Source organism: Oreochromis aureus, linkage group 18 (genome assembly GCF_013358895.1).
Source record: "Oreochromis aureus strain Israel breed Guangdong linkage group 18, ZZ_aureus, whole genome shotgun sequence".
Lineage (NCBI taxonomy): Eukaryota > Metazoa > Chordata > Actinopteri > Cichliformes > Cichlidae > Oreochromis > Oreochromis aureus.
Genome location: NC_052959.1, coordinates 22,830,118 through 22,855,667, shown reverse-complemented (window position 1 = coordinate 22,855,667; position 25,550 = coordinate 22,830,118). Strand labels below are relative to the sequence as shown.

Sequence of the window (25,550 nt, the reverse complement as noted above, 5' to 3'; positions counted from 1 at the left end):
ATGACTTTACTCTCTGTGTTATTCACAACAGTCTTAAATGTTGCACTGCTGGTTCGTCACCCAAAGACAGGAAAGTTAGTTGTCAACTTCGATCCCAAAGTAACTGAGGTCATACGGGAGGCAAAGTGTTTGTTGAAGATGGATCTCCTGGTTCCAAAGCAAGCCTTACATCTTCTCAACATCGAAACAAAACTCAACGCTGATCACCATCGATTACAGGCAAGTAATAACTAGTTTTTTCACAAAATGATTATTTAACTTAATATAAAATAACTTCTTGTCCTTTTTTATAGACCATTTTGGAAGATTATGAGTCCACTTGTGAGAAAATACCTGAAGACTTTTCCAGCTGGATGGCTTCAAAAATCCAAAATGTAAGTATATTACAGTAGATGGTGCATTTTGTGAAAGAAATGTCTCTTTATTTGAGCACAATTCTACAAGAAAGATAAGTTACTGAAAAAGTGCTGGTGCTTAAAGTGCTTCACTGAACTGAAATTTAAACTTAAAACATCTCAAGATATATTAAATAAATTAAATACATTTTTTTCAGTGTGTCTCAGATGACACCCATACACTGGGCGACATCATTACTGTACGTGGGGTGTTGTGAAGAATTATTTTGGACTTGAACTTAGTGAACCCAACTTCTTTTTTGGCAATATTGTAGACAATGGTAAACTTAATCATCATCTCGGCCTCCTCTGACGACCTGTTTGCTGCTGCCTGCCGCTTAAAGGCAGTGGGGAGAGGGGAGACTTGGGCAGTGCATTTATCGCAGCATATAATGTGTTTTCTGGATACACTGTGCTTTTTCAGCGTTTCAATTCGAAACGTGTTAGCACCAGTCACAAATGCAGTATTGCCGGTGATGCTCTTTCCACACTCATGACAGTAAATGCAGTGCATCATGTTGTCAGCTTTACTGTATCTTAGCCAGGGAAACTGGTCAAGCCACTCTCTTCAAAATGTATGCACTTTCCCCCTTTTTACTTTCAGTGGGCTCTGGCTCGGAGTCGATCGTATGTGGCTCATTATCTGATGCCGTCTCATGACCAGTGTTAGATATTACATGAGAGGTTGATGGCTCTTTGTCAGAGCACTGGCTATGAATTTCAGACAGATCAGGCCTTAACTTAACGAAAAAGTTATCAATTGTTCATTTCATCTTTTCTCATTACTCACAGCTTCATCCACTTCTATCAGGCTTAGGCTACTCACCTCTTTCTATCAGCCTGCACTTTCAAATGTACATACACATAGGCCTACAGGAATATCTCAACCATGGCCAATCAGAGAGGTCCCTCCCTTGACTATCCCCGATTGGTTTCGACCACGATATGGGCATGATGTGTATCTGTTGTTGACCACACAGAGCGGTGCAACCTAGGCTTTTTTTAGTTGCACCATTGAGAAATTAGAGCCCTGCTGTTGCCATGCTTTTTTTTTTTTTATGGCTGTTGTGTAATAAGTAAGCTTTAATGTCTTTGGTAACTCGCAAGGTTGAATCTGCTCTTCAACGTGGGGCAGTGCTGTTCACCTGGTCATCCTTACTCCTGGACGAGTTCTTCCAAAGAGTTGACGCGGCTTTGTATGAGCTCCAGCATCTTGTGAATAAGGTCTGTTTCTGTGTCATTCATTACAATTTTCCTTATTGTGCATTTATAATAAGCAAGAACCACATTTCCTTCTTTTTCAGGTGCTAAATATTAACAAGTTACACATTGATGATGTCCTTAAAGACATCTCAGAGACGATGCTGATTGAGCTCTCAGATGATCCAACTTCAGTTCAGCATCTGATTGACCATAATAAGGTATGGCCACTCGTACCAAATCAAAACACAAATTTTAGATGTTTATCAACTGAAATCAATTTAATTACATTCTTTACAATAATTTAATGATTATTCTGCTAAAGTCTTCTTCTCATTTTTTAATTTGCCTTTACAAATAAGTTGTGTCTTATTCACCAAATACATATGTCAACCTCTTTTTAGAATCTTTGTAAAGAGTGGGCAAAGACATTGGATTACAAATGTAGTCATGTCAAAACAGCAATCAAAGAGCTGGAGACTATTTTAAGTGCTGTTTATGAACCAAAAGGCTACAAGACTGTTCAGGAACCTGTTTCAGGTGATGTCAAGGCAGAGTTTTAAGAGTGGCACACAAGTGAACACAGCAATTAAGTATTTAAGCGTATCTTTTGTATTTCACACTTTCAACACTGTAGTCGGGAGGACCATGACTGCAGGAGAGAGACAGACGATTGCTCATGAGGATGAGAGAGGGACTGCAGAAAGTTCAATAAAAGACAAAAATACTAAATTTGAAAAGGTATATTTGTCTACCAACTGTAAAACACTTCTGCTATGTGCACTTCACCCACTGATTTGCATACAAATCTTAATTTCAGGAGTTTAAGAAGCTTTATGAATCCTACACTGCAAGGGTACTTGATGCAGTTCTCAAAACAACCAAGTCCTCTCTAAACACCTTGAAAAAGAGGATTAGTTGCGCTATGTAAGTATATTTGTGTTTGTTGGTATGTGCACAATGCAGTATCATAACTCAAAGAGAAAAGATCTTTCATATTTTCATCAATATATTACGGAAGTTACAAGAAATCCAAGCCTCAACCTAGGATAGTTCCGCTAATAAAATCTGAAGTCCAGCTGGATATACCCAATGTGGTGAGTTTCTACTTCTCTTTCACTACATGTTCAGGGTGCAGTAATTGCATTGTAGGAAAGAGAGATCTGGAATTCTTTGCAAGTTTTGTTGAACAGAAAATCTAGTTTTGATTTCTGATATTTGACATTATCAGGTAATGATTCCCACCTTAGATGAAATCCAACAGGCCATAAATCAACTAACTGACTCTGTGTTGAAAGTTAGCAAGAGTATTGCCTGGCAGTGGGAGTACACTCCTAATGAAAGGAAGAAAACAGGTAACTCACCATCAGTATGCACATACAGGAGCAAACACACTTGATGCACAAGTTCAAAGTTCAGCTCCTAAATTAAAGACATCCTTTATTATGAATGAAGATTTTAAATATTAAGCTTATTGTGGGGACTGTGTAAGACATGAAGGGTATTACCTTGCAGAGGTACCTTTAACTTGCATTCTATCTGAAGGCCACTAGATGGTGATAGTTGTGGTTGCAAATGGACTTCTGGTCCTATAGAAGTCTCGTGTTTCCCTTTAAATACTTTCCTGCTGAATTTATGGGCTCACTTGCCCATTTTGGGTCATACTGGATAAAATACATTTGTACAAAAGTAAATGTTAAACTTTGAATGAAACTGTCAGCTGCTAACTGTTAGCACAATCATTGGTTGTACTTTTGACTGTTTATTTGTGTTTCTGCAGAAAAAAATCATTTATTTAACTTTGTTGTGGAACACAAGGACATCAAAAAACTCGTGGGCATTCTGAAAACAGCGATCAACTCTCAGAAGGGACAAGCAGCTGATGTTCTGAAACAGTTCAGTACTTTCAGAGCGATCTGGGAAGAGGACAAAAACGCTAAAGTCAAAGTTAGTTGTCTTTGATTTTCTTTCACCATGACATGTTCCTTGTTGTTTTCATATAGTTATATCATTATCATAACCCTTCTCTTAATTTCTACAAAGGAATTCATGGGAAGCAACCCATCCTTGATCCACATTACAGATGAAATCCAACACTATGATTCAGTTGAGCAAGAAATTCAAGCTATCAAGCCTGTTATTGCTTTTGAATCTGTTCAGTTAACGACAGGTAAGTTTTATTTGTGAGGACCAGGATTGAATTCCATTCTGCTACCACTGGATAATTGGATAATATTTCTTGTGTTTTATTACACGTCCCATGTAGGTGGTTATTAGTTTGAGAACTGGAGGACTAATGCTAAGTTCCTTTACATATAGGTTCACTGAAAAAGGCCCTAACAGATGAGACAAAAGCCTGGAAGAAACTAATTTGCAAATACCTGAAGGAGAGTTACAAGAAGAAAATGACTGACACACACGTACATTTGAACAACTACCTTATACAGCTATCACATCCTGTGGCTAATCTGGAAGATGTACGCTGTACTATGGGGGTCCTGTCTACGCTTCGAGAAGCTGAAATAGAGACTGACATGACACTGATTTCCATTGAGGTATCAGTTGCTTAAGTGTATTGTGTAACTACAGACTGGCAATAGCACTACACAATAAACAAAGTGATATGAACTGCTGCAGAGTACCAGTAACAAAATTAAATAAAGCCCAGAAATTTTTAGTGAAAGACATTTTGTAATTTAACTGTATCTAACTATCTACTGTTACTACTGTTAGTTATAAATGAGAGGCCCACATGTTCAGAGTGAGCTAAATGTTGATCATTTAAATATAATAATGTATTTCCAGGAAGCATATGAAATTTTGACAAAATACGAAGCAGAAGAGACCAAAAGAGAAGTAGAAGAAGTGTACAATCTGAGAGACTCCTTCACAATGCTCCAGTCTAAAGCTGTAAGTATTATCATGACATTAATGCCTGTTTTGTTTGATGACTTTTTTTAAATAAATGTGATCTTGTGTGATGTAAATGTGATAAGCTGTGATCTTGATTTTATTTTCGATATTGACTTGTGCAGAGATCGGTGCAATATGAGCTTGTTCGTATGCAACCCAAGTTCCAACAAGACCTTGTTGAGAGCGTTGTTATCTTCCAAAAAGATGTTGACACTTTTATGGAACAGTTTGATTCTGTGAGTAATCTTAAACACTCTGTGTGGTTGGTTTTCAATAAATCAGCGTATTCATATTAACCTATTCTTCAATTCATGTCTTGTATTTCAGGAAGGCCCCTTGGTTGAAGGATTAGCTCCACGAGAAGCCAGCCGCAGGCTTCAAATCTATCAGGTGACGAAGTTTCAATTCTTTCAGTTTGTGAAAATCTATAATCATTCACACAAGTTAGGGTAAATGTTTACTAGATAAGAGAGAGCTGATAGAGCAAGAAAACATCAAAATCACATTTAACAAACAGCCTTGCAGCATTTGTATGTATGTTTTGTATGCAGGCTAGATTTGAAGAGCTTTGGAGAAACTTCACCACATATACTTCTGGACAGCAGCTTCTTGGCTTACCAGTTACAGAATACAACTGTCTACACGAGAAAAGGTACATCAGCAGAAAAACAAACCTTGTTCTGTGCTAGGAAACTTTTGCGTCTCTATTAATACTATGCTAAGTGTTAACATTTATTACATTGTAAAATATATTCAAACATTATGCTTCCTAATGTTTCCTTTAGAAGAGATCTTGATCTGCTTCAAAAACTCTATGGCCTGTATGATGCAGTGATGAACAGGATTAATGGGTACTATAAGATACTGTGGACACAAGTGGATATTGAAAAGATCAATGGCGAACTTTTGGATTTTCAGAACAGGTTGAGTATATCTGTTATTAAAACTTACAGACCTAAAAATTAAAATTTGTTGTGTAATGAATGTTTTTTTTAAAGAGTATTCATTTTAAAAAAGTTTATTATTTGTTTTTTTGCAGGTGTCGGAAGCTACCCAAAGCACTAAAGGACTGGCAAGCCTTTCTTGATCTAAAAAAGACCATTGACGATTTTAATGATTCGTGTCCTCTTCTTGAAATGATTGCAAACAAGTCTATGAAACGGAGACACTGGGACCGTATTGCACAAGTGACTGGACACCAATTTGAGGTGGAGTCCAGTACGTTTACACTTGAGAACATCATGGAGGCGCCTTTGTTGACGTACAAGGACGACATTGAGGTGTGCTGGCAGATTTGACATTTATAATCTACTTCAGTTTCAAGCTTATAGATTTGATTTGCTCATGTGTATGCACCATCCCAAGTTTTGCTTTTTGTATTTGTAGGACATTTGCATATCAGCTGTAAAGGAGAAGGATATTGAGGCCAAATTATCACAAGTAAAAGAGATGTGGTCTGCTCAGACCCTGAGCTTTATGACATTTAAGAGTAGAGGAGAACTGATGCTGAAAGGAGCAGAAACATCAGAGATTTTCACCAACTTGGAGGACAGTTTGATGGTGCTAGGTTCACTGCTGAGCAACAGGTAGAACAGAATAGACCCCGGCTTAAAATTTTGTAACAGATTTTATAAACTTGATCCCAAGAAACATTGATACTTTGGAGTGATAAAAGGCAAGACCGCTAGACCTACCTAACTGTAACAAATAATTTAGCCCAGAAACATTAGTAGTGACAAAGATTAGTTTGGGTGTGATCATTCAAGATGTGAAATATCCACACATATTCCCATTTCTGCAATGTCTTAAAGAACTTAACGAGCTTTGGCTGCTTTTTACAGGTATAGTACCTTCCACAAAGCAGAGATCCAAGATTGGGTCTTCAAGCTTTCAACATCATCTGAGGTCATTGAACAGTGGGTTATAGTGCAAAACTTGTGGGTCTATTTGGAGGCTGTGTTTGTTGGGGGTGACATTGCCAAAGATCTGCCACAGGTACAGTTCATTAATTCTGCCCTGTGGCCTGAAAATAACAATTTTGAAGGCATCCTTAGGTAAATGCCAGCATTAAAATTTTTTCGCTTGCAGGAAGCAAATCGATTTCAGAATATTGACAAGTCTTGGACTGAGATCATGTGGCGAGCACAAAAGGTCCCAAATGTGGTGGAGTGCTGTGTAGGTGATCCATCTCTGAGAGAAAACCTTCCAGATCTTCAGAAACAACTAGAGCTCTGTCAGAAATCTCTTGCAGGGTAAATTTTTAGCAACATCCTTGTTTTAGTTTGCATCTTTGTATTGGCTGCAACAGTGGAGGGTAAAAAGAAAATCAGAAAAGTAGTTCCGGCATTTAAAAAAATAATAATTTATATAGATTTTTTAGCCATTTAGTTAATTAGCTTTTACTTGAGCACTGCAGGTTTTATTCTTTGCCTCTCTTTCCCACTTTTTTTCCTTGTATCACACATAGATGCTTTGCACTAAACAGAAAAGCATTGAATAAATGGGGCCCATAATTATAACAATACTTTTGTGTTCGATGTGTACACTACAGGTGATATGATCTTGTTTCACAGGTATCTTGAGAAAAAGAGACTCTTGTTTCCACGGTTCTTCTTTGTGTCTGATCCTGCCCTTTTGGAAATCCTTGGACAAGCCAGTGATTCTCACACAATTCAGGTCAGAACATTCACTGCCACTGTAAGAAAATAATAATTTTTTTAAATAGTCTAAAAAAACTTAATCAAAATGCTGCAGCAAAAGGCCTAATTTGTTTGTCTGCATAGATATATTAAAAACTCATGTTAGCAAATAAGAAATACAATTTAAATTTGGAGTTTTCATGGGCAAAGAATAAAAGGATCAGGATAGAAATATTAAGAAAAGGATTTGTATATTGAAGTCTGATTTCTTGGGTTTTGTTTATTTGTTTTTCTCTTTTTTTTCTTTTGTGTTTTTGATTTTGGGTAAAATAGCAAAAATAACTGTAGATGCATTTGTTTTTCAGGCGCATCTCCTTGGAGTGTTTGACAATGTAAAAGAAGCTGAGTTTCACAAAACAGAATATGACAAGATCATAGCTGTTATTTCACAAGAAGGGGAGAAACTGCCGGTATTTAATGCTATTTGCATTTTTAGTTTAGAGCTGTAAATTCAGGAATGCAATGATATGTTGAATTGCATTTGCTACTTTTAGTGTAAATAACTTTTGCAAGTGGTCAATACAGAGTTAAGTTCAAATTAAAGTTAAATTTATATCAGATTGCTATTTTCTACAGACAAGTGTAGGGTACAATAAATAGATATTCAAAAAGAATAAGGTCAAATGTGTTTCTGTGTTTTCAGCTAGAGAGTCCTGTAATGGCTCAGGGAGAAGTTGAGATCTGGCTTGGGAAGCTTTTGGTGCAACAACAGGCTTCACTGCACTCTGTTATCAGAGCTGCAGATCTAGAGATAGACGATGAGGAGTTTGATCTTCTTGCTTTTCTCAACAAATTTCAAGCACAGGTAGGAAGACTGAATTATGGCTGTTAGTAAAATTATTTTCATGAGTTTTTAAAATATTTTGTTCATTAAAATGTAATAGAGATTTTTTTCCATCTATAATACCAACCACCATTTAGTAGTGTTTAAAGTATTTAAGATTTTAAAGATTTGAGACGTTACTCTCTATGAGATGTGAGCTGTCCTTTTTCTAATTACACTATCCAGCAACATCACTGCTTGTTTTCATGTGACATTTCCTTCTGGCCTTTATCAGTGGCAGAGGCAGCTTAACAGATCTCATGGTTCTTTTCATTCTTTGTCCAACGTTTGTAAAATAACAAGTATGGATATCTTTGACAGTACCTTTCATGTAGCATCATATTTCTACCACTTTACCTGTATGTACTATACATGACGCATCTTTTCGTGTATTGTTTGATTCTTACTTTTTAGGTGGGCTTGCTAGGAATCCAAATGATTTGGACAAGAGATGCAGAGAAGGCCCTGCACCATGCAGAAGATGACAAGCACATCATGCCTCTTACCCAAAAGAAATTACTGAGTCTGCTCACTACACTCATCAAGCAAACAACCTATGACCTCAGCAAATTTGACAGAGTCAAATATGAGACACTTGTCACAATTCATGTGCACCAGACTGATATATTTAATGACCTAGTAAGTTTTGGGGTTTTTGGGGGGGGATAAATACTACTCCACATCTACTGTCACAGATAACTTTTTATTATTGAACTGTTATGGTCAACCATTCCTCTTTATGTCCTGCTTTTTCCTCAGGTGAAAAAGCGTATCAAATCTGTTGGCGACTTTGAATGGCTGAAGCAGAGCAGGTTTTACTTCAGGGGCTACCTGGATAAGGTCATTGTGTCTATTACTAATGTTGACTTCATTTATCAGAATGAGTTTCTAGGCTGTACTGATCGTCTGGTCATCACTCCACTGACAGACAGGCAAGTAAATAATGAAATTTTGTTAATTACTTTTTATATAGATTTAATTACTAAGGTACATTCATTAACTCCGTCTTGTTTACCTAGGTGCTACATCACACTAGCCCAAGCTCTAGGTATGAGTATGGGAGGAGCCCCTGCAGGACCGGCTGGAACTGGGAAAACTGAAACTACCAAAGACATGGGTCGCTGCCTTGGCAAGTATGTTGTAGTGTTCAACTGCTCTGACCAGATGGACTTCAGAGGACTTGGAAGGATTTATAAAGGTATCCTAAGCAATTAATGGAATTATCAGATATCTTAGAAAATGTATTGTGTAGCATTTTCAGTGGGAGAAACATTTCATCTCTCACCCAAGTGACTTCTTCGGTCTTGACATCCAGGTGAACCGAATCAACTTTCTGGGATTTCCTTAACTGGATTAATGAGCATAACACTCAGATTTCATTTTATCTTATGCTGCTCATAGAAAGATTTTGATTTTAGGTTCAAATCTACGAGGATCTTCCATTGTGCATTTGCGATTTGTGATTTTCCAACTTCTTTTCACATTCCAAAAATATGCACATTTGGTTAATTGTTGATTCTTTTTCAGGCCTCGCGCAGTCAGGGTCCTGGGGTTGTTTTGATGAGTTCAACAGAATCGACCTGCCAGTGCTCTCTGTTGCTGCTCAACAGATCTACATAGTTCTGACGGCACGCAAGAACCAGAAGAGAACATTCATTTTTACTGATGGAGACACTGTGGATCTGAATCCAGAGTTTGGCCTGTTTATCACTATGGTAAGATACGAGATTTACATGTTTACTAGGCAGCAGATGTTTAGTATGAATAAAATAAAACATGTTGTCACTCAATACATAGAACCCCGGATATGCCGGTCGTCAGGAACTTCCTGAAAATTTAAAAGTGCAATTCAGGACGGTTTCTATGATGGTGCCAGATAGACAGGTGGGTAAAAGTTAGTTTTGCTAGGGAGAAATATTATCTGTTTTGTTTAAGTTCTAACCATTTTTTTCACTATTGCCTTTGACAGATCATCATGAGAGTTAAGCTAGCCAGTTGTGGATTCAATGAAAATATCATCTTAGCCCAGAAGTTTTTTGTTCTTTATAAACTGTGTGAAGAACAACTTACAAAACAGGTAATAATCTTATGGCCAGTTTAGTTCCTATAATAAGTAATTATTAAGCCTCTAAAGCTAAGCTCTTGCTTTGTTAGGTTCACTATGACTTTGGCCTGAGGAACATCCTGTCCGTGTTACGAACACTTGGGGCTGCTAAAAGAGCACGGCCGGATGACACAGAGTCCAGCATTGTCATGAGAGTGCTGCGTGACATGAATCTGTCTAAACTGGTATGACACAAACCTAGTGCTAAAGGACAGCAGTCAAATATTTGACAGTATATATGTACATATATATATATCTATCTATAGCTATATCTATCTATCTATGTATATATATATATATATATATATATATATATATATATATATATATATATATATATATATATATATATATATACATATATATATATATATATATATAAACACCCAGCACGCCCCTCGCGGCGGTTTATCCTTCAGATATATATATATATATATATACATATATGTATATGTATATGTATACATATATGTATATGTATATATATACATATATCTATAATGTGTGTGTGTGTGTGTGTATGTTTCAGGTGGATGATGATGAGTCACTTTTCCTCAGTCTCATCAATGACCTGTTCCCTGGTATCCAGCTGGATGGTAGCACATATGCTGAACTTCAGGCAGCTGTTGCCCATCAAGTGCAGTCAGCCGGTATTATCAACCATCCTCCCTGGAATCTCAAGCTTGTTCAGGTACCATCTGCATGTTTATCTGCTGTTGTTATTTGGATTTTGTTTGGAAAACACTCTTTCTTACTGATAATCACTATCAGCTTTATGAGACTTCACGAGTGCGCCATGGGCTGATGACTTTGGGACCAAGTGGAGCTGGGAAGACCACAGTCATCAACATTCTCATGCGAGCTATGACTGAATGTGGATACCCGCATAGGGAGATGCGCATGAACCCCAAAGCAATCACTGCTGCACAGATGTTTGGCCGTCTTGATGCAGCCACCAATGATTGGACAGATGGGATATTTTCCACACTATGGAGGAGGACACTCAAAGCTAAGAAAGGTTTATAATACAATATTTAATGAATATTCACACACACAGACATATAAATACATATATATATAATTATTATTTTTCATTTCTTTAAAATGTGAACACTTCAGGGGAGTTCATATGGATTGTGCTTGATGGTCCCGTCGACGCCATATGGATTGAGAATCTTAATTCTGTGTTGGATGATAACAAAACACTGACCTTGGCTAATGGTGACCGCATCTCAATGTCACCATGTTGCAAGTTGGTGTTTGAGGTGCACAACATGGATAATGCCTCCCCTGCTACAGTGTCCCGGGTGGGTATGGTCTTCATGAGCGCATCCGCTCTCAGTTGGAAACCCATACTCAGGGTAGGCTTGTTTTTTGAAATTTTCCATTCAAAAGCTGTTTGGAGAAAAGAATCAGTGCTGCTGTTACAATACTGTATTCAGATGGAATGTGGCCTTTATGTTTTAGGGATGGGCTAACAAGCACAATGCAAAAGAGGCAGAACGTATTTTAAGTTTATATGACAAGATATTTGAGGATGCTTACTTGTACATGAAGCAGAACCTTAAACCCAAAATGGAGCTTTTGGAGTGTAACTACATAATGCAGGTATGTATTCTGACAAATGAGAAGAAATTGATGATGCTTCTAAATTAATTTGAAATATTGAATTGTCTCATTATGTTCCACCTTCAGTCTGTGAATCTGCTGGAAGGCCTCCTCCCAACCAAGGAGACAGGAGGCTTTGCTGGTAGCAAACACCTTGAGCGTCTCTTTGCCTTCTGTCTGATGTGGAGCCTTGGAGCCCTTTTGGAGTTAGATGATAGAGACAAACTAGAGACTTACATCAGAGGTCATGAAAGCAATATTGATGTTCCTCCAACACAGCCAGGGGAGACTATGTTTGAGTACATGATTGGCACAAATGGTAACATTTTATACAGTACATAAAACCCCTATGGTGTCTTTTGCATTTTGAAATGTAATTACTGTAAGAGCTTCATCTTTTATTTCAGGTGATTGGTGTCATTGGAACAACCATGTGGGTGAATATATCTACCCAACTGACCATTTGCCTGACTACACTTCTATTCTTGTTCCCAATGTGGATAACACAAGAACCTCTTTCTTGCTGGATACCATTGCTAAACAACACAAGGTCTCCTTTAAAATATGAATATTAAATAAAAGAGCATATGTTTATCCTTGGTATGTACTTCAATTACAGTTAAATTGTATGTATAAATAGGCTGTGCTGCTCATTGGAGAACAAGGAACTGCTAAAACAGTGATGATAAAAAGCTACACAAAAAAATATGATCCTGAGACAGACCTATCAAAGACACTGAACTTCTCATCTGCAACAGAACCCCTAATGTTTCAGGTAAAATCTTAACTATAAAATGTTCTTCATATTTATCTTTGTCAAATTCTATCTGGCTTTTTGTTAGTAAAAGCTTTTTTATATACATACACATACAGCGAACAGTGGAAAGTTACATTGAGAAAAGAATTGGCAGCACCTATGGACCCCCAGGAGGACGCAGGATGACAGTCTTTATTGATGATATAAACATGCCAGTTGTCAATGAATGGGGAGATCAGGTATTTATATATATACATGTATTATATATATATTTATTTTACAAAATACACAAAACAGCAAATATACTGTTTACTATTTCATGTTGCTTCCAGTCTTAGTAAAGTTTGATTTAGACTTCTCTGGGAAATCTACATCATAACTTAGGACATAACCAGAAACTCCTTTTAACCATACACTACAACCTTCTACGCCATTCAGTAATTTCTGGCTGCGTTGATCCAACATAGATGCATTTTTAGAAGGTGCATGTCAGCTTACGTGGAAGGTTACGGTGTAGATTTTCCACTGAACAGTAATTCAGGCATAACTCCTTTATATAACTGTCCAAACCAGATCACCAATGAGATAGTTCGACAGATGATGGAAATGAGTGGCATGTACAGTCTGGACAAACCAGGAGACTTCACCACTATTGAAGATGTGCAGATACTTGCTGCCATGATTCACCCTGGTGGTGGGAGAAATGACATCCCTCAAAGACTCAAGAGGCAGTTTACTGTCTTTAACTGTACTCTGCCATCAAATACTTCAATTGATAAGATCTTTGGTAAGTACCTTAAGATTCGTTTCCCCTTATTACGAGTTGTATTAACAAATATATTATTTTGACGCAATTTTTTGCAGGTATAATTAGTGGTGGTTACTTCCACGAATGCAGAAAATTCAAGCAGAGCATTTCAGATATGGTTAAGCGTCTTGTATCTGCTGGGAGGATTTTATGGCAGTGGACAAAGGTAACTACTTAAAAGATGATGTGAACAGATTGTAAAAGTGGATGTATTACTACAGACATCTTATTCGATGATTTCACATTGAAGGTAAAAATGCTTCCCACACCATCCAAGTTCCACTACATTTTCAATTTGAGAGATTTGTCTCGTATCTGGCAAGGGATGTTAAACATCAAGGCAGAGGAGTGTCATGATATACCTACCCTCTTGGCTCTTTTTAAGAGTGAATGTACAAGGGTGATTGCTGACAGGTAAAGTCCTCACATACAGCAAATCACTTTATAAGCAGAACAAAGATGCTAAAATTTAAACATAATTTTGCTGTAGGTTTATTTGCTCAGAGGACAGAGAGTGGTTTGAGAAGGGTGTATCCCGGGTGATCCAAGAGCGTGTTGATCCTAGCCTTGTCCCAAAACTTCATCCTGAGCCATACTTTGTGGACTTTCTTCGAGATGCACCTGAGCCAACTGGAGAAGAAGGGGAGGATGCGTGTTTTGATGCCCCTAAAATTTATGAACTGGTAAAAGATTTGTATTTATAACTACAGTGCAATGTTTATACTGTTGCACATTGACATAGAAAGCTGTCATACTAATCAGAAAGAAAACGCTCACTTTTTCAGGTGCCAAATTTCAAGTTCTTATCAGAGAAACTAATGATGTATCAGACTCAACACAATGAGATCATAAGAGGCTCGACTCTGGATCTGGTTTTCTTCACAGATGCAATGACTCATCTCGTCAAGGTCAGACTACAAGCCCAACTAATACATTTCCTTTATATCTGGCTACAATTAATGCTGAATTATTGAAGATTTCCAATGCTTTAGATCTCACGAATAATTCGAACTGACCAAGGAAATGCCCTGCTTGTGGGTGTCGGAGGATCAGGTAAACAGAGCCTTACTCGGCTAGCCTCATTCATAGCTGGATACCGCATCTTCCAGATCACATTGACCAGGTAAGAATAGAAAAACTAAAACTTCAGTTCAGTTCAGCTCAATTTAATGTTATCAATATGGTACCAATTCACAACAGTTACCTCAAGCTGCTTATATTATAAGGTAAAGACCTTATACCAGTGGCTCTCAAACTGGGTGCCCTGGAGCCCCAGTGGTCCACAAGCCATAGATTGAGGGTCAAAAGCATGGGGAAAACACATGGTTGCACCTGGCATGTTATGGCATGTAAACACATGTGCATCATCTGGGGTTGAGCTAATTAGCACAATTTATAGTGTTTGTCTTCTTATTAGAACATACAACATGACCAATTTCCTGGATGACCTGAAAGTGCTGTATAGGACAGCTGGGGCTGAAGGCAAAGGCATCACCTTCATCTTTACTGATAATGATATCAAGAATGAGGCCTTCCTTGAGTACCTCAACAATGTTCTTTCATCTGGAGAGGTGAGGATCTTTAAAAAAAATTATATATATTATATTATTATATATTTAAATCCACAAAAATCCACTTTGATCCAAGCTGAAAGTCAAAATTTAGACCATGTAGTTAAAAACTGTCACGTTTGTGGCCATATTTGGTCCAGATGACTTCATAGTGAATTGACTGTTTGCAGGTTTCCAATCTTTTTGCTAAAGATGAGATCCAAGAGATCACCCAGAACCTAATACCTGTGATGAAAAAGGAGTTTCCTCGTATTCCACCAACTTTTGACAACCTTTACGAGTATTTTATATCACGGTCAAGAAAGAATCTCCATGTTGTTCTTTGCTTCTCACCGGTACGTCAAAGATTTGTATACTTGTTTCACAAAAGCAGTGACTCAGAGGTTGGGACTTTGTATCGTTTGTTCACCTGTATTGTTTATAATGTTACATTAAAGATACACAAAGACATCTTTGTATGAGTCTGTGGTGAAGCACATTTTGTCTCACAACCTTGACAGGTGGGACCGAAGTTTCGCTCCTGGTCTCTGAAGTTTCCAGGGTTGATTTCTGGCTGCACAATGGACTGGTTCACCCCTTGGCCAAATGAGGCTTTGGTGGCTGTATCCAAATATTTCTTGTCTGAGTTTAACATGGTTTGTTCTGCTGAAGTCAAAGCATCTGTGGTGACGACTATGGGAACATACCATGACAAAGTATCTGTCGCATGTGAAAGCTACTTTGAGAGGTATAAAACACAGATGATATTTTTATGTTGTTACATTTAAATGATTTTATATTCATGTATATAATTTTAATTTTTCTTCTATTTGTATATAATTTGTATTTTACACCAATGCAGCATTGTATGTGTTATCTTTTAGATTCCGAAGACGAACTCATGTTACCCCTAAATCCTACCTCTCTTTTATAAATGGTTACAAAACGTTGTACACTGAAAAGTATAACAGCATTAACATACTCGCAGAACGCATGAATGTTGGTAAGGAAGTTCAATAGGAAATCTGTAGATGACATGTATGGATTACTTTGCAAAGATTATTCAGGAAAAAGGGGTTTTCAAATTATTGTTTTCCAGGGTTGGAGAAACTAAAAGAGGCTAGTGAGTCTGTGGCTCAGCTATCCAAAGAACTAAAAGTAAAGGAAAAAGAGCTTGCTATTGCATCTGTCAAAGCTGACAAGGTAAGTAATACATAGTGGTTCCTGTGACCCCCCAAAATGCACAACTGATAGACATAATGTTATGTATATTATGTATATATTTTACACATTTTATAACATGCCATCTTGTTTTACGTTTACATAGGTGTTGGCAGAGGTAACAGTCAGTGCTGAAGCTGCTACAATTGTAAAGAATGAGGTCCAAGTTGTGAAGGATAAAGCTCAGACAATTGTGGAGGGGATTGGAAAAGAGAAAATTGTTGCTGAAGCTAAACTAGAGGCTGCTAAACCAGCTTTAGAAGAGGCTAAAGCCGCACTGAATGTGAGACCTCTGTGATTACTTTTTACATACACAGGTACTTATCTCATATATATTGTATGTACACAGTACATATACTTTAAATGTTTTACAGACCATAAAGCCAGCTGATGTTGCCACTGTGAGAAAATTAGCCAAGCCGCCACATCTGATTATGCGGATCATGGACTGCTGCCTTCTCTTGTTTCAAAAGAAGTTAGACTCTGTCTCCATTGATCCCGAACGACAGTGTCTTAAGCCATCGTGGGCAGAAGCACTGAAGGTAACAAAAACTTTTCTTATAAAAACTCACTAATTGGAGTTATTTTCCAGCAAAATATTTAAGGCTGAAAAATTAGGAGAAACATTTTGCAACCAATTAGTTTAATTAGCTTAATTGGTAACAAATCAATTAGACGATTTGACATCAGTGTTCCTCAATATAGATAGACTGAATAGCTCATCATCTACATTACATAATATTATCGCACGATTATGAAAATCTTGAGAAATCTGTGTGCAAAGGGCAAGCCAAAAAATCAATATGATACAATCTGATGAAAAACATGCATGATTATGTCATGGAAAACACAGCAGGGGCTTAGGTACTGTCAGTTAAACACAGTTCACCATGCCTGCATGTCTGCACATGATCCAGTAACATTGCTGTCGTCCCTGGGCTAAATCCTGTGTTTTAAAAGTGGAAAACTGTTCTGTAATCAGCTGAATCGAAATTTGAAAATCTTTGGAAAACATGAACACTGCATCCTCATCCTCATACCTCTATCACAACAGCATGGCTTTATGCTGAATCTTTCATTTTTTAAATGGTATTTTTCTCACTTTAAACATCTGATGTTTTCTGTAGTCTGCTGAGAATAAAATATAGGTTTATGAGAGTTGCACATCACTGAATGCTGTTTTATTTGATACCTTTGCCATATGTTTGTGTCCTCTTTTAGCTTATGAGTGCTACTGGTTTCATGATGTCCCTCCAACATTTCCAGAATGACAAAATTAATGGGGAATCAGTAGAACTGCTACAGCCTTACTTCGATATGGAAGATTACACAATGGAAAATGCAAAGAAAGTGTGTGGTAATGTAGCTGGTCTGCTAGCATGGACCCGGGCTATGTCCACATTCTTTGGCATCAACAAAGAAGTGCTGCCACTTAAGGTGATGTTAATGCTCAATGTGACAGAGAGAGACATAATTTGTTTACAAAGTAGATCTGACATGGGACTGTTGTACTTGTATTGTTAAGCTTTCTTCTTTCAGCCTCTTTGAGTCCGTAATTTAGAGGTCAATATTTTTTAATCCTAGCTTCTAGTTCATAGCCTTTTTATATTAGTTAGTATGTGTAATGAAACTTCTGTGCCTTATATATTTTTGTGAATCTCAGTGTCTTTTATCTTTCTCCAGGCTAACCTGGCTGTTCAAGAAAACCGCCTAAGAATCGCAAATAATGAGCTAATGAAGGCAGAGGCTCAGCTTGCTGAGAAGCAAGCAGAGTTTGACAAAGTCAAGGCCAAATGTGACGCTGCTATGAAAGAAAAACAGGTGCAGTACACCCTGATAAATTTTATTAAAATTGCATAAACCTTTATGTAGAATTTGAAATTGTAGATCATTCAAGGTTTTGTCTTTTTTAGGACCTGCTGGATGATGCTGAGAAATGCAAGAATAAAATGCAGGCTGCATCTGCACTTATTGATGGACTTAGTGGAGAGAAAGTTCGCTGGACAGAGCAGAGCAAAGAATTTAAATCACAGATAAACAGGTAGGTTACAAAGAAAATCACATTTTATATTGAAATATTGTGTTAGGAAGGGACTGTTTTTCATGTCTGCATGTTTGCTTGCAGTTTTGCAGTGTATTGATTGGGGTAGAATAATAATGAGGCAAGTTGCTTCTGTTCTTCTTGGCAGACTGGTGGGTGACGTGCTGCAGCTCACTGGTTTCTTGTCTTATTGCGGGCCGTTCAACCAGAGTTTCCGTGACATGCTGCTGAAGGACATCTGGGAGGCAGAGCTCAAGAGCAATAAAATCCCTTTTACAGAAAATCTCAACATCATTTCTGCCCTAGTGGACCCTCCCACTGTAAGAACAAAATAAATCTAATTCTACATATCTACTAGCATCTCAAAGGATATTTGTGACTTATTAAAGCCATTTATCATCCTATTTTTGTTTAAGATAAGTGAGTGGAACCTTCAGGGACTCCCTGGAGATGACCTGTCTGTGCAGAATGGTATCATTGTCACAAAAGCAACAAGATATCCCCTCCTCATTGATCCCCAGACTCAGGGAAAGGCTTGGATAAAGAAAAAAGAAATGGCCAATTCACTCCAAGTACTTTGTCGATTACAATTAAATGTTGCTGTTTTTAACAAACTTGGTTGTTTTAGTTATGCATCTTATGGAGGCAAGCTGTTATGTCTTTTCAGGTCACATCACTGAAGCACAAGTTCTTTCGTAATCATTTGGAAGACTCTCTTTCTTTGGGAAATCCACTGCTTATTGAAGATATAGCTGAGGATCTGGATCCTGTGCTGGACAATGTCCTTGAGAAAAACTTCGTCAAATCTGGGACAAGTTTCAAGGTAATCGTCAAACCATTAATATTCAACAATCTTTACGTCTACTTCTTGAAACCGTGCTCTCTCATAAATGGGATTTGTTTAGGTCAAAGTGGGAGACAAAGAAGTAAATGTAATGGATGGTTTCCAACTCTATATAACCACCAAGCTGCCCAATCCAGCGTACTCCCCAGAAGTCAGTGCCAAGACTTCCATCATTGATTTCACTGTTAACATGAAGGGTCTAGAGAACCAGCTGCTTGGCCGTGTTATCCTCAGAGAGAAACAGGTCAGTGGAAAACAGTCTCCCCCCACATTGGTTAGTGGTAGAAAATGTACTAATGAATTGTGAAAATTGCTGCATTTTTTTTAATGTGTTTGATGAAAAGTTATTTCAGTACTGTGCGTGTAATATTGATGGGGCATTTTGTTACACAGAAATTTTATGATTATTTATTTTAATAGGAATTAGAAGCCAAAAGACTAAATCTAATTAAAGATGTGACTGCTAATAAGAGAAAAATGCAAGAGCTGGAAGACAACCTGCTGTACAAACTCAGCAGTACTAAAGGTAAGCCAGTTTCTTCTGTATGTTAACGTCTAAGACGTACTTGTATTTTATTTACTGCTCTGTTAAAAAAGCTGTTTCTGTGTGATTAAAGGTTCTTTAGTTGATGACGACTCCATGATCGGCATTCTGACTACAACTAAGCAAACCGCAGCAGAAGTTAGTGCAAAGCTCAGCGTTGCAGCAGAAGCGGAGGTGAACATCAATATAGCTCAAGCAGAATATCGTCCTGTTGCCTCTCGAGGCAGCATCCTTTACTTCCTCATCACAGAGATGAGCATGGTCAATGTCATGTACCAGACGTCCCTGAGTCAGTTCCTCAAAATCTTTGACCTGTCACTGGAAAGGTATGTTTTCACCAGTACCAGTTTATCTACTGAAAAATGTGTGTCTCTTATCAAGTATGAAGCATAAGGCTTTGATAAAATTCACATTAGAGTAAGTATGGCTTACTCTAACAGTAAGGTAAGAGTCTACTCACTCTTACTGTGAATTTGTTTGTGCAGGTCTGAACAGTCCTCTAAAACTCAGAAGCGAATTGCAAACATCATTGAATATCTGACTTTTGAGGTGTTCAGATACACCGTCAGAGGCTTGTATGAAAACCACAAGTTCATCTTTACCCTTTTGCTGGCCCTCAAGATTGACCTACAGAATAACAAAATAGAGCACAACAAATTTCAGGTTCTTATTAAAGGTGAGGTCATCGGCACTTCCAGGAAATGTAATTTTGCATCTTTCTGTTATTGTGATAAAACATGATGAGTTCATAAAATGTTTAAATAGGTGGAGCGGCTCTGGACCTGAAGACCTGCCCCCCCAAACCATTCAGTTGGATCTTGGATATGGTATGGCTAAACTTGGTGGAGCTCAGCAAATTGCCACAATTCACAAACATTGTAAAGCAGGTGAGGCTACGTTCCACAGATCATAAATCTGAGGTTTCTGCTGTTGTGTACTTACAGAGTTAATATTGATATCTTTTATAGGTGGCTCAAAGTGGAAAACAGTGGAAAGCTTGGGTCAATCTTGATGCACCAGAAGAAGGTGTCATTCCAGATGGATACAACTCTCTTGATGTTTTCCATAAACTCCTGTTGATAAGGTTGGATCCTCCTGCTGGTCTTTTTATGCGGTTGTGTTTTTAAATACACATACATACACAAGACAATAACCATATAAGTTTGGGGTTTTTTTTCCACAGGTCCTGGTGCCCTGACCGTACCTTGTCTCAGGCTGTAAAATATGTGGGAGATTCTTTGGGCATGAGGTTTGCTGAGCCTGTCATCTTGAACCTTCACAGCACGTGGGAGGAAAGTGACCCTCGCACCCCTTTAATTTGCTTCCTTTCTATGGGCTCAGATCCCACAGAGCAAATTGAAGCACTAGCTAAGAAACTTCAACTTAGTGAGTTTGACTAAACCATAAAACAACACTACAACCTTTAGTTTGCAGTTTTAACTTAGAAGATGATTTGTCATTGCATTGTTTCATCCTACAGAATGTAGCGCGATATCCATGGGACAAGGACAAGAGGTGCATGCAAGGAAGCTTGTTAACACGTCAATGATAGAGGTGTGATTAAATAAGAGCTTTACGATATCCGATCACATTGTACTATAACCCTAATAATGGCTGAGTATTTCACCTAATCTGTGGTCTCTGTACCTGGATATGTATAGGGAGGCTGGGTGTTACTGCAAAACTGTCACCTGGGCTTGGAGTTTATGGATGAGCTGCTTGAAACTATCACAGCTGCAGACACCATGCACAACACTTTTAGAGTGTGGATCACCACGGAGCCACACAATCGATTCTCCATCACACTTTTACAGGTGACATTTGACAAAGCTTTTGTATGCTGCAGTACTTCATTTATTACTTCCCATCTTGACCCGATGCTGGGTAGAAGCTTAAAGCAAATATTTCTCACCTCTCTACCTCTAGTCCTCCATCAAATTTACTAACGATCCACCCCAGGGAATACGTGCTGGCTTGAAACGAACATTTGCAGGAATTTCACGGGAGCAGATGGAAGTATGCGACCTGCCCATTTGGAAGCCCTTGTTGTACAGTGTGGCCTTTCTCCACACCGCTGTGCAGGTACTGCCCAGGTTAAGGTGATCAGTGTAGCTCCTGACATGATTCAGGCCAGAATAATATACAAATGTAAGGATCACTGACTTTGAGAATTCTTAATTGTGTGTGTTATGATAAGTGAGAATCATCACTCTGAATTCTAAAGGCACACTAGGGGAAGCTGGTTGAAAACCACACCAGAATTATTGAGCCTGTGTGCAGTCAGCTTGGGATCTTTTTGTCTTTGACATAGTTTTTCAAAGTGACTTTGTTGCATTGAAGCAGCAATAAAATGATGATGAGACAGGGGCGAGTCTTACATTAGTTTTTATGATTGAATTGGGTGAAGTTGGAAATTTCATGCAATCATGCAAAAAATCACAAATGTGGTGATATCAGCTTATACAGAAATTCACATGAATTAATTGATTTAATCAGGCATTTTTCAGGAAATCCCCCACAAAAGTTAATGTAGTGTCTGTAGGATAGCAAATTAACTACAAAATGACCCTCAATAACCTATTTTGATATAAGAATATAGCTAGATTACATACTGGCTCAAATTAATTGCAACATTTTGGAAATCTACCTGAATTTATTAATTATACTGCAGTTATTTAAAAACCTTCACCAGTCTGTCAAAGTTTGATTGCAGTCACTCTGATCCTGATTGTTAGTACGGTTTATTTATATAGCGCCTTCCAAGAACAAAATTCTTAAAGTCTTTTACAATTTCAGAAGTTGATATAAACCAAATGTTTAAAAAAAACTTTAAAACATAATACTAAATAAAAGCAGCAGGTGATTTGATTTTAAGTTTCTTTTTAAAGATATCAACAGTGTCCAGAGATCTTAGTTTCAATAAAAGCGAGTTCCAAAGCTCTGGGGCCACAACCTCGAAAACACATTCACCTTTTGTCTTTAATCTGGACCGAGGTACAGCCGACAAGCATTGATCAGGTGATGCCAGAGATCTAGACATTATGTTTGGTTGAAGTAATTCACTGATAAAGGAAGGCATCAGACTGTGAAGGACTCCGAAAGTGATCACCATATTTATAAATTGAACCCTAAACTTCATTGGGGAGCCAGTGTAACGAAGACAAAAATGTTGTCAGGCGGGACCTTTTAGACGACCTGATGAGAAGCCATCTAAGGTGATCCAGGGATGATTTGCACAAGCAGAAGAATAACAAACTGCAAAAAGCAAGGTGGGATGAGATGAACGCATGACTATAATCCCTCCCATTTTACTTTGAGACAAATAGTATTTAAAACAAGCAATGTTTGAAGATAGGTTGCCCCCACTGGTGGCCTTTAAAATGTCATGCAGTGATGGAAGTTATTTATTTAAACAAATAAATAAATTATTTATTTATTTATTTTTATTTATATAAATTATAAATAAATTATTTATTTATTTATTTTTATTTATATAAATTATAAATAAATTATTTATTTATTTATTTTTTGCTTTGTTTTTAAGGAGCGACGCAAGTTTGGACCATTGGGTTGGAACATACCTTATGAGTTCAACTCAGCTGATTTCACAGCAAGTGTTGAATTTGTTGAAAAGCACTTGGATGACTGTTGCTGCAAGAAGGTGAGGATTCATCTGGGACAGTGTATAAAAGAAAAATGAGTTCACATCGTCTGCCCTCACTTACCAGTGTGTGGTTTGTTTGTTTTTTTCCAGCATGATGTGTCATGGGTAACTGTGCAATACATGCTAGCTGAGGTGCAATATGGAGGAAGAGTCACAGATGACTATGACAAACGCCTGTTGAAGTGTTTCTCTCGTGTAAGAATCCCAGTGTTATGTTTGTTTTTGTGTTACCTTTCACTGATGAATTAAGGTTTATGTCCTGGTTACTCTGCATTTTGCATTCCTTTCTGCAGGTGTGGTTCAGTAAAAAGATGTTTGATCCAGCATTTTGCTTTTACACGGGCTACAAGATTCCTGTGTGCGAGACAGTGGAGGAGTACATGGAATATATTCAGAGCTTGCCCACTGTGGATTCACCGCAAGCATTAGGCCTGCACCCTAATGCTGATATCACGTAAGGAGAGGACGTGGTCATCATGAAGCATTGAATGCTTTGCTTGTAATTGCTGATATAATTGCTAACCATGCATTTCTGCTCTGTAACGAATATTAACCAGGTACCAGACAAACACATCTGCTGAAGTGCTAGACACAATCACAAATATTCAGCCCAAGGAAAGTGGAGGGGGATCAGGAGTGACTCGAGAGTCTGTTGTTTATAACATGGCACAGGACATGTTGGAGAAACTGCCTCCTAACTATGTACCTCATGAGGTCGGTTTGTCTGTTCAAAGGCTTTTTGTCACCGTTTACATGAACTAAAATCTAATGGCTGTCACTTTGATTGGTTAAGGTCAAAGCGAGGCTCTCGAAGATGGGAGTGCTTAACCCAATGAACATCTTCCTACGTCAGGAAGTAGATCGAATGCAAAGGATTATAAGTTTGGTGCGCATAAGTCTGACAGACCTGAAGTTGGCCATCGATGGCACTATAATAATGAGCGAGGTAAATTTACTTCTCTGTTCAAATATTAACATATTTGTAATTCATTTTAACTGTTGAATTCAGAAATGCTTTTTTTTTTTAAACATAGTGATTAAACTATACAATTAAATGCATTCATGAAGTTTTAAAGTCTGTACTTCACTCTTAGAACCTGCGTGATGCCCTCGACAATATTTTTGATGCCCGTGTGCCAAACCTGTGGAGGAAAATCTCCTGGGAGTCTTCCACGCTAGGCTTTTGGTTCACTGATCTCCTGGAGAGAAACAAACAGTTCCACAGTTGGGTGTTTGAAGGAAGACCAAAAACATTTTGGATGACAGGCTTCTTCAACCCACAGGGTTAGTTGAACCTTTGAGCATTTTACCGATATCATATACAGCCAATGAGAAAACATGCAGGACTGCTGATATCGATCCTTAACACTGTACTTTGAAGCTAAATGAAGCTAAATGAAACCAGTTGTCAGTCTGTTGAAAACCTAAAAATGTTACCATCAACTGGGAATAAACTCTTTCACACTGATGCTAATTCTGTCTTTATTTGGATGTTTGCAGGATTTCTGACTGCCATGAGACAAGAAGTAACCAGAGCGAACAAAGGCTGGGCTCTGGACACAGTCACACTCAACAACAAAGTACTGAAGCACACAAAGGAGGAGATCAAAGCCTCACCAACAGTGAGTTAAAATGCAGTATTTTCTGAAAATTGGGAATAACAGGCAATTGACTAATAGATTTTTTTTTACTTAAAGAGAGAATAAAATAATGGACTATCCTGTCATTGACTGCCTTTCTTCAACAGGAGGGAGTTTATGTCTATGGTTTGTACGTTGATGGTGCTGGCTGGGACAGAAAGAACGCCCGTCTCATCGAGTCCTCACCCAAAGTGTTGTTCACACCCTTGCCTATCATTCACATGTTTGCTGTCAATTCCACTGCCCCTCCGGATCCTAAGCTTTATGTGTGCCCCATCTACAAGAAGCCAAAGCGCACAGATCTGAACTACATCACAGCAGTGGTGTTGCCTACAGTCGAGTCACCAGACCACTGGATCCTGCGTGGGGTTGCCCTGCTCTGTGACATCAAATAAAAGACAGTTGCTTATCTTTACTAATATGTAAAAGTGATAAAAACAGAAATAATTACATTTCCTGCAGAAAAGCATGCTCTTTTAAAATAGATGGAGTCTTGACAGATCCTCCTAGTGGTGTAAAATAATTTCATCTTTTTCAATTTTATGTTTGTGTTCTGAGCTGGGTAGTTAGTGTGGGTGACTTCTCAAGAAGTGCAGTTAAACTACATGTTTACTTAATAAACTGATTTCTGAAATGAAATAAATAATCAAAACTTTGATCACTGTTTTGTCTCCTGTGCATTTTATTTGATATATGATGAGACAATTAAAATAAGAAAAAAAACTAGTGATTACTTTTG

The 25,550-nt window shown here is 37.9% G+C and overlaps 1 protein-coding gene across 4 annotated transcripts in view; it reads left to right on the top strand.

Moving 5' to 3' along the window:
• LOC116313459 (dynein heavy chain 8, axonemal) overlaps positions 1-25,475 on the top strand; it is a 37,221-nt gene extending 11,746 nt beyond the window's left edge. For 3 of the 4 annotated variants that reach the window (XM_039601963.1, XM_039601965.1, XM_039601962.1), the window contains 76 exons: positions 32-219; positions 294-374; positions 1,503-1,619; positions 1,700-1,816; positions 2,000-2,135; positions 2,233-2,336; positions 2,416-2,522; positions 2,617-2,692; positions 2,827-2,950; positions 3,376-3,542; positions 3,639-3,765; positions 3,915-4,150; positions 4,401-4,505; positions 4,631-4,744; positions 4,836-4,898; positions 5,060-5,160; positions 5,294-5,431; positions 5,548-5,788; positions 5,895-6,094; positions 6,350-6,503; positions 6,597-6,760; positions 7,082-7,184; positions 7,513-7,617; positions 7,851-8,012; positions 8,445-8,669; positions 8,790-8,962; positions 9,050-9,228; positions 9,558-9,745; positions 9,828-9,914; positions 10,000-10,107; positions 10,185-10,319; positions 10,664-10,825; positions 10,906-11,152; positions 11,254-11,495; positions 11,602-11,742; positions 11,830-12,061; positions 12,150-12,292; positions 12,383-12,517; positions 12,616-12,738; positions 13,073-13,286; positions 13,364-13,473; positions 13,558-13,721; positions 13,798-13,990; positions 14,093-14,215; positions 14,300-14,430; positions 14,725-14,878; positions 15,049-15,213; positions 15,379-15,605; positions 15,742-15,860; positions 15,957-16,060; positions 16,185-16,361; positions 16,453-16,620; positions 17,300-17,515; positions 17,762-17,899; positions 17,992-18,119; positions 18,268-18,439; positions 18,536-18,691; positions 18,787-18,942; positions 19,025-19,207; positions 19,384-19,489; positions 19,581-19,833; positions 19,993-20,183; positions 20,273-20,394; positions 20,476-20,591; positions 20,691-20,893; positions 20,988-21,061; positions 21,169-21,321; positions 21,434-21,589; positions 23,052-23,168; positions 23,262-23,366; positions 23,465-23,625; positions 23,729-23,885; positions 23,965-24,117; positions 24,266-24,455; positions 24,672-24,793; positions 24,919-25,475. In XM_039601963.1, the coding sequence (XP_039457897.1) occupies positions 32-219; positions 294-374; positions 1,503-1,619; positions 1,700-1,816; positions 2,000-2,135; positions 2,233-2,336; positions 2,416-2,522; positions 2,617-2,692; positions 2,827-2,950; positions 3,376-3,542; positions 3,639-3,765; positions 3,915-4,150; positions 4,401-4,505; positions 4,631-4,744; positions 4,836-4,898; positions 5,060-5,160; positions 5,294-5,431; positions 5,548-5,788; positions 5,895-6,094; positions 6,350-6,503; positions 6,597-6,760; positions 7,082-7,184; positions 7,513-7,617; positions 7,851-8,012; positions 8,445-8,669; positions 8,790-8,962; positions 9,050-9,228; positions 9,558-9,745; positions 9,828-9,914; positions 10,000-10,107; positions 10,185-10,319; positions 10,664-10,825; positions 10,906-11,152; positions 11,254-11,495; positions 11,602-11,742; positions 11,830-12,061; positions 12,150-12,292; positions 12,383-12,517; positions 12,616-12,738; positions 13,073-13,286; positions 13,364-13,473; positions 13,558-13,721; positions 13,798-13,990; positions 14,093-14,215; positions 14,300-14,430; positions 14,725-14,878; positions 15,049-15,213; positions 15,379-15,605; positions 15,742-15,860; positions 15,957-16,060; positions 16,185-16,361; positions 16,453-16,620; positions 17,300-17,515; positions 17,762-17,899; positions 17,992-18,119; positions 18,268-18,439; positions 18,536-18,691; positions 18,787-18,942; positions 19,025-19,207; positions 19,384-19,489; positions 19,581-19,833; positions 19,993-20,183; positions 20,273-20,394; positions 20,476-20,591; positions 20,691-20,893; positions 20,988-21,061; positions 21,169-21,321; positions 21,434-21,589; positions 23,052-23,168; positions 23,262-23,366; positions 23,465-23,625; positions 23,729-23,885; positions 23,965-24,117; positions 24,266-24,455; positions 24,672-24,793; positions 24,919-25,206 (11,615 nt within the window). In that variant the 3' untranslated portion in view covers positions 25,207-25,475. The remainder of the gene's footprint in view (positions 1-31; positions 220-293; positions 375-1,502; positions 1,620-1,699; positions 1,817-1,999; positions 2,136-2,232; positions 2,337-2,415; positions 2,523-2,616; positions 2,693-2,826; positions 2,951-3,375; positions 3,543-3,638; positions 3,766-3,914; positions 4,151-4,400; positions 4,506-4,630; positions 4,745-4,835; positions 4,899-5,059; positions 5,161-5,293; positions 5,432-5,547; positions 5,789-5,894; positions 6,095-6,349; positions 6,504-6,596; positions 6,761-7,081; positions 7,185-7,512; positions 7,618-7,850; positions 8,013-8,444; positions 8,670-8,789; positions 8,963-9,049; positions 9,229-9,557; positions 9,746-9,827; positions 9,915-9,999; positions 10,108-10,184; positions 10,320-10,663; positions 10,826-10,905; positions 11,153-11,253; positions 11,496-11,601; positions 11,743-11,829; positions 12,062-12,149; positions 12,293-12,382; positions 12,518-12,615; positions 12,739-13,072; positions 13,287-13,363; positions 13,474-13,557; positions 13,722-13,797; positions 13,991-14,092; positions 14,216-14,299; positions 14,431-14,724; positions 14,879-15,048; positions 15,214-15,378; positions 15,606-15,741; positions 15,861-15,956; positions 16,061-16,184; positions 16,362-16,452; positions 16,621-17,299; positions 17,516-17,761; positions 17,900-17,991; positions 18,120-18,267; positions 18,440-18,535; positions 18,692-18,786; positions 18,943-19,024; positions 19,208-19,383; positions 19,490-19,580; positions 19,834-19,992; positions 20,184-20,272; positions 20,395-20,475; positions 20,592-20,690; positions 20,894-20,987; positions 21,062-21,168; positions 21,322-21,433; positions 21,590-23,051; positions 23,169-23,261; positions 23,367-23,464; positions 23,626-23,728; positions 23,886-23,964; positions 24,118-24,265; positions 24,456-24,671; positions 24,794-24,918) is intronic. The other variant, XM_039601964.1, reaches the window with a different exon arrangement.
• The last annotated feature ends 75 nt before the right edge of the window (positions 25,476-25,550 follow it).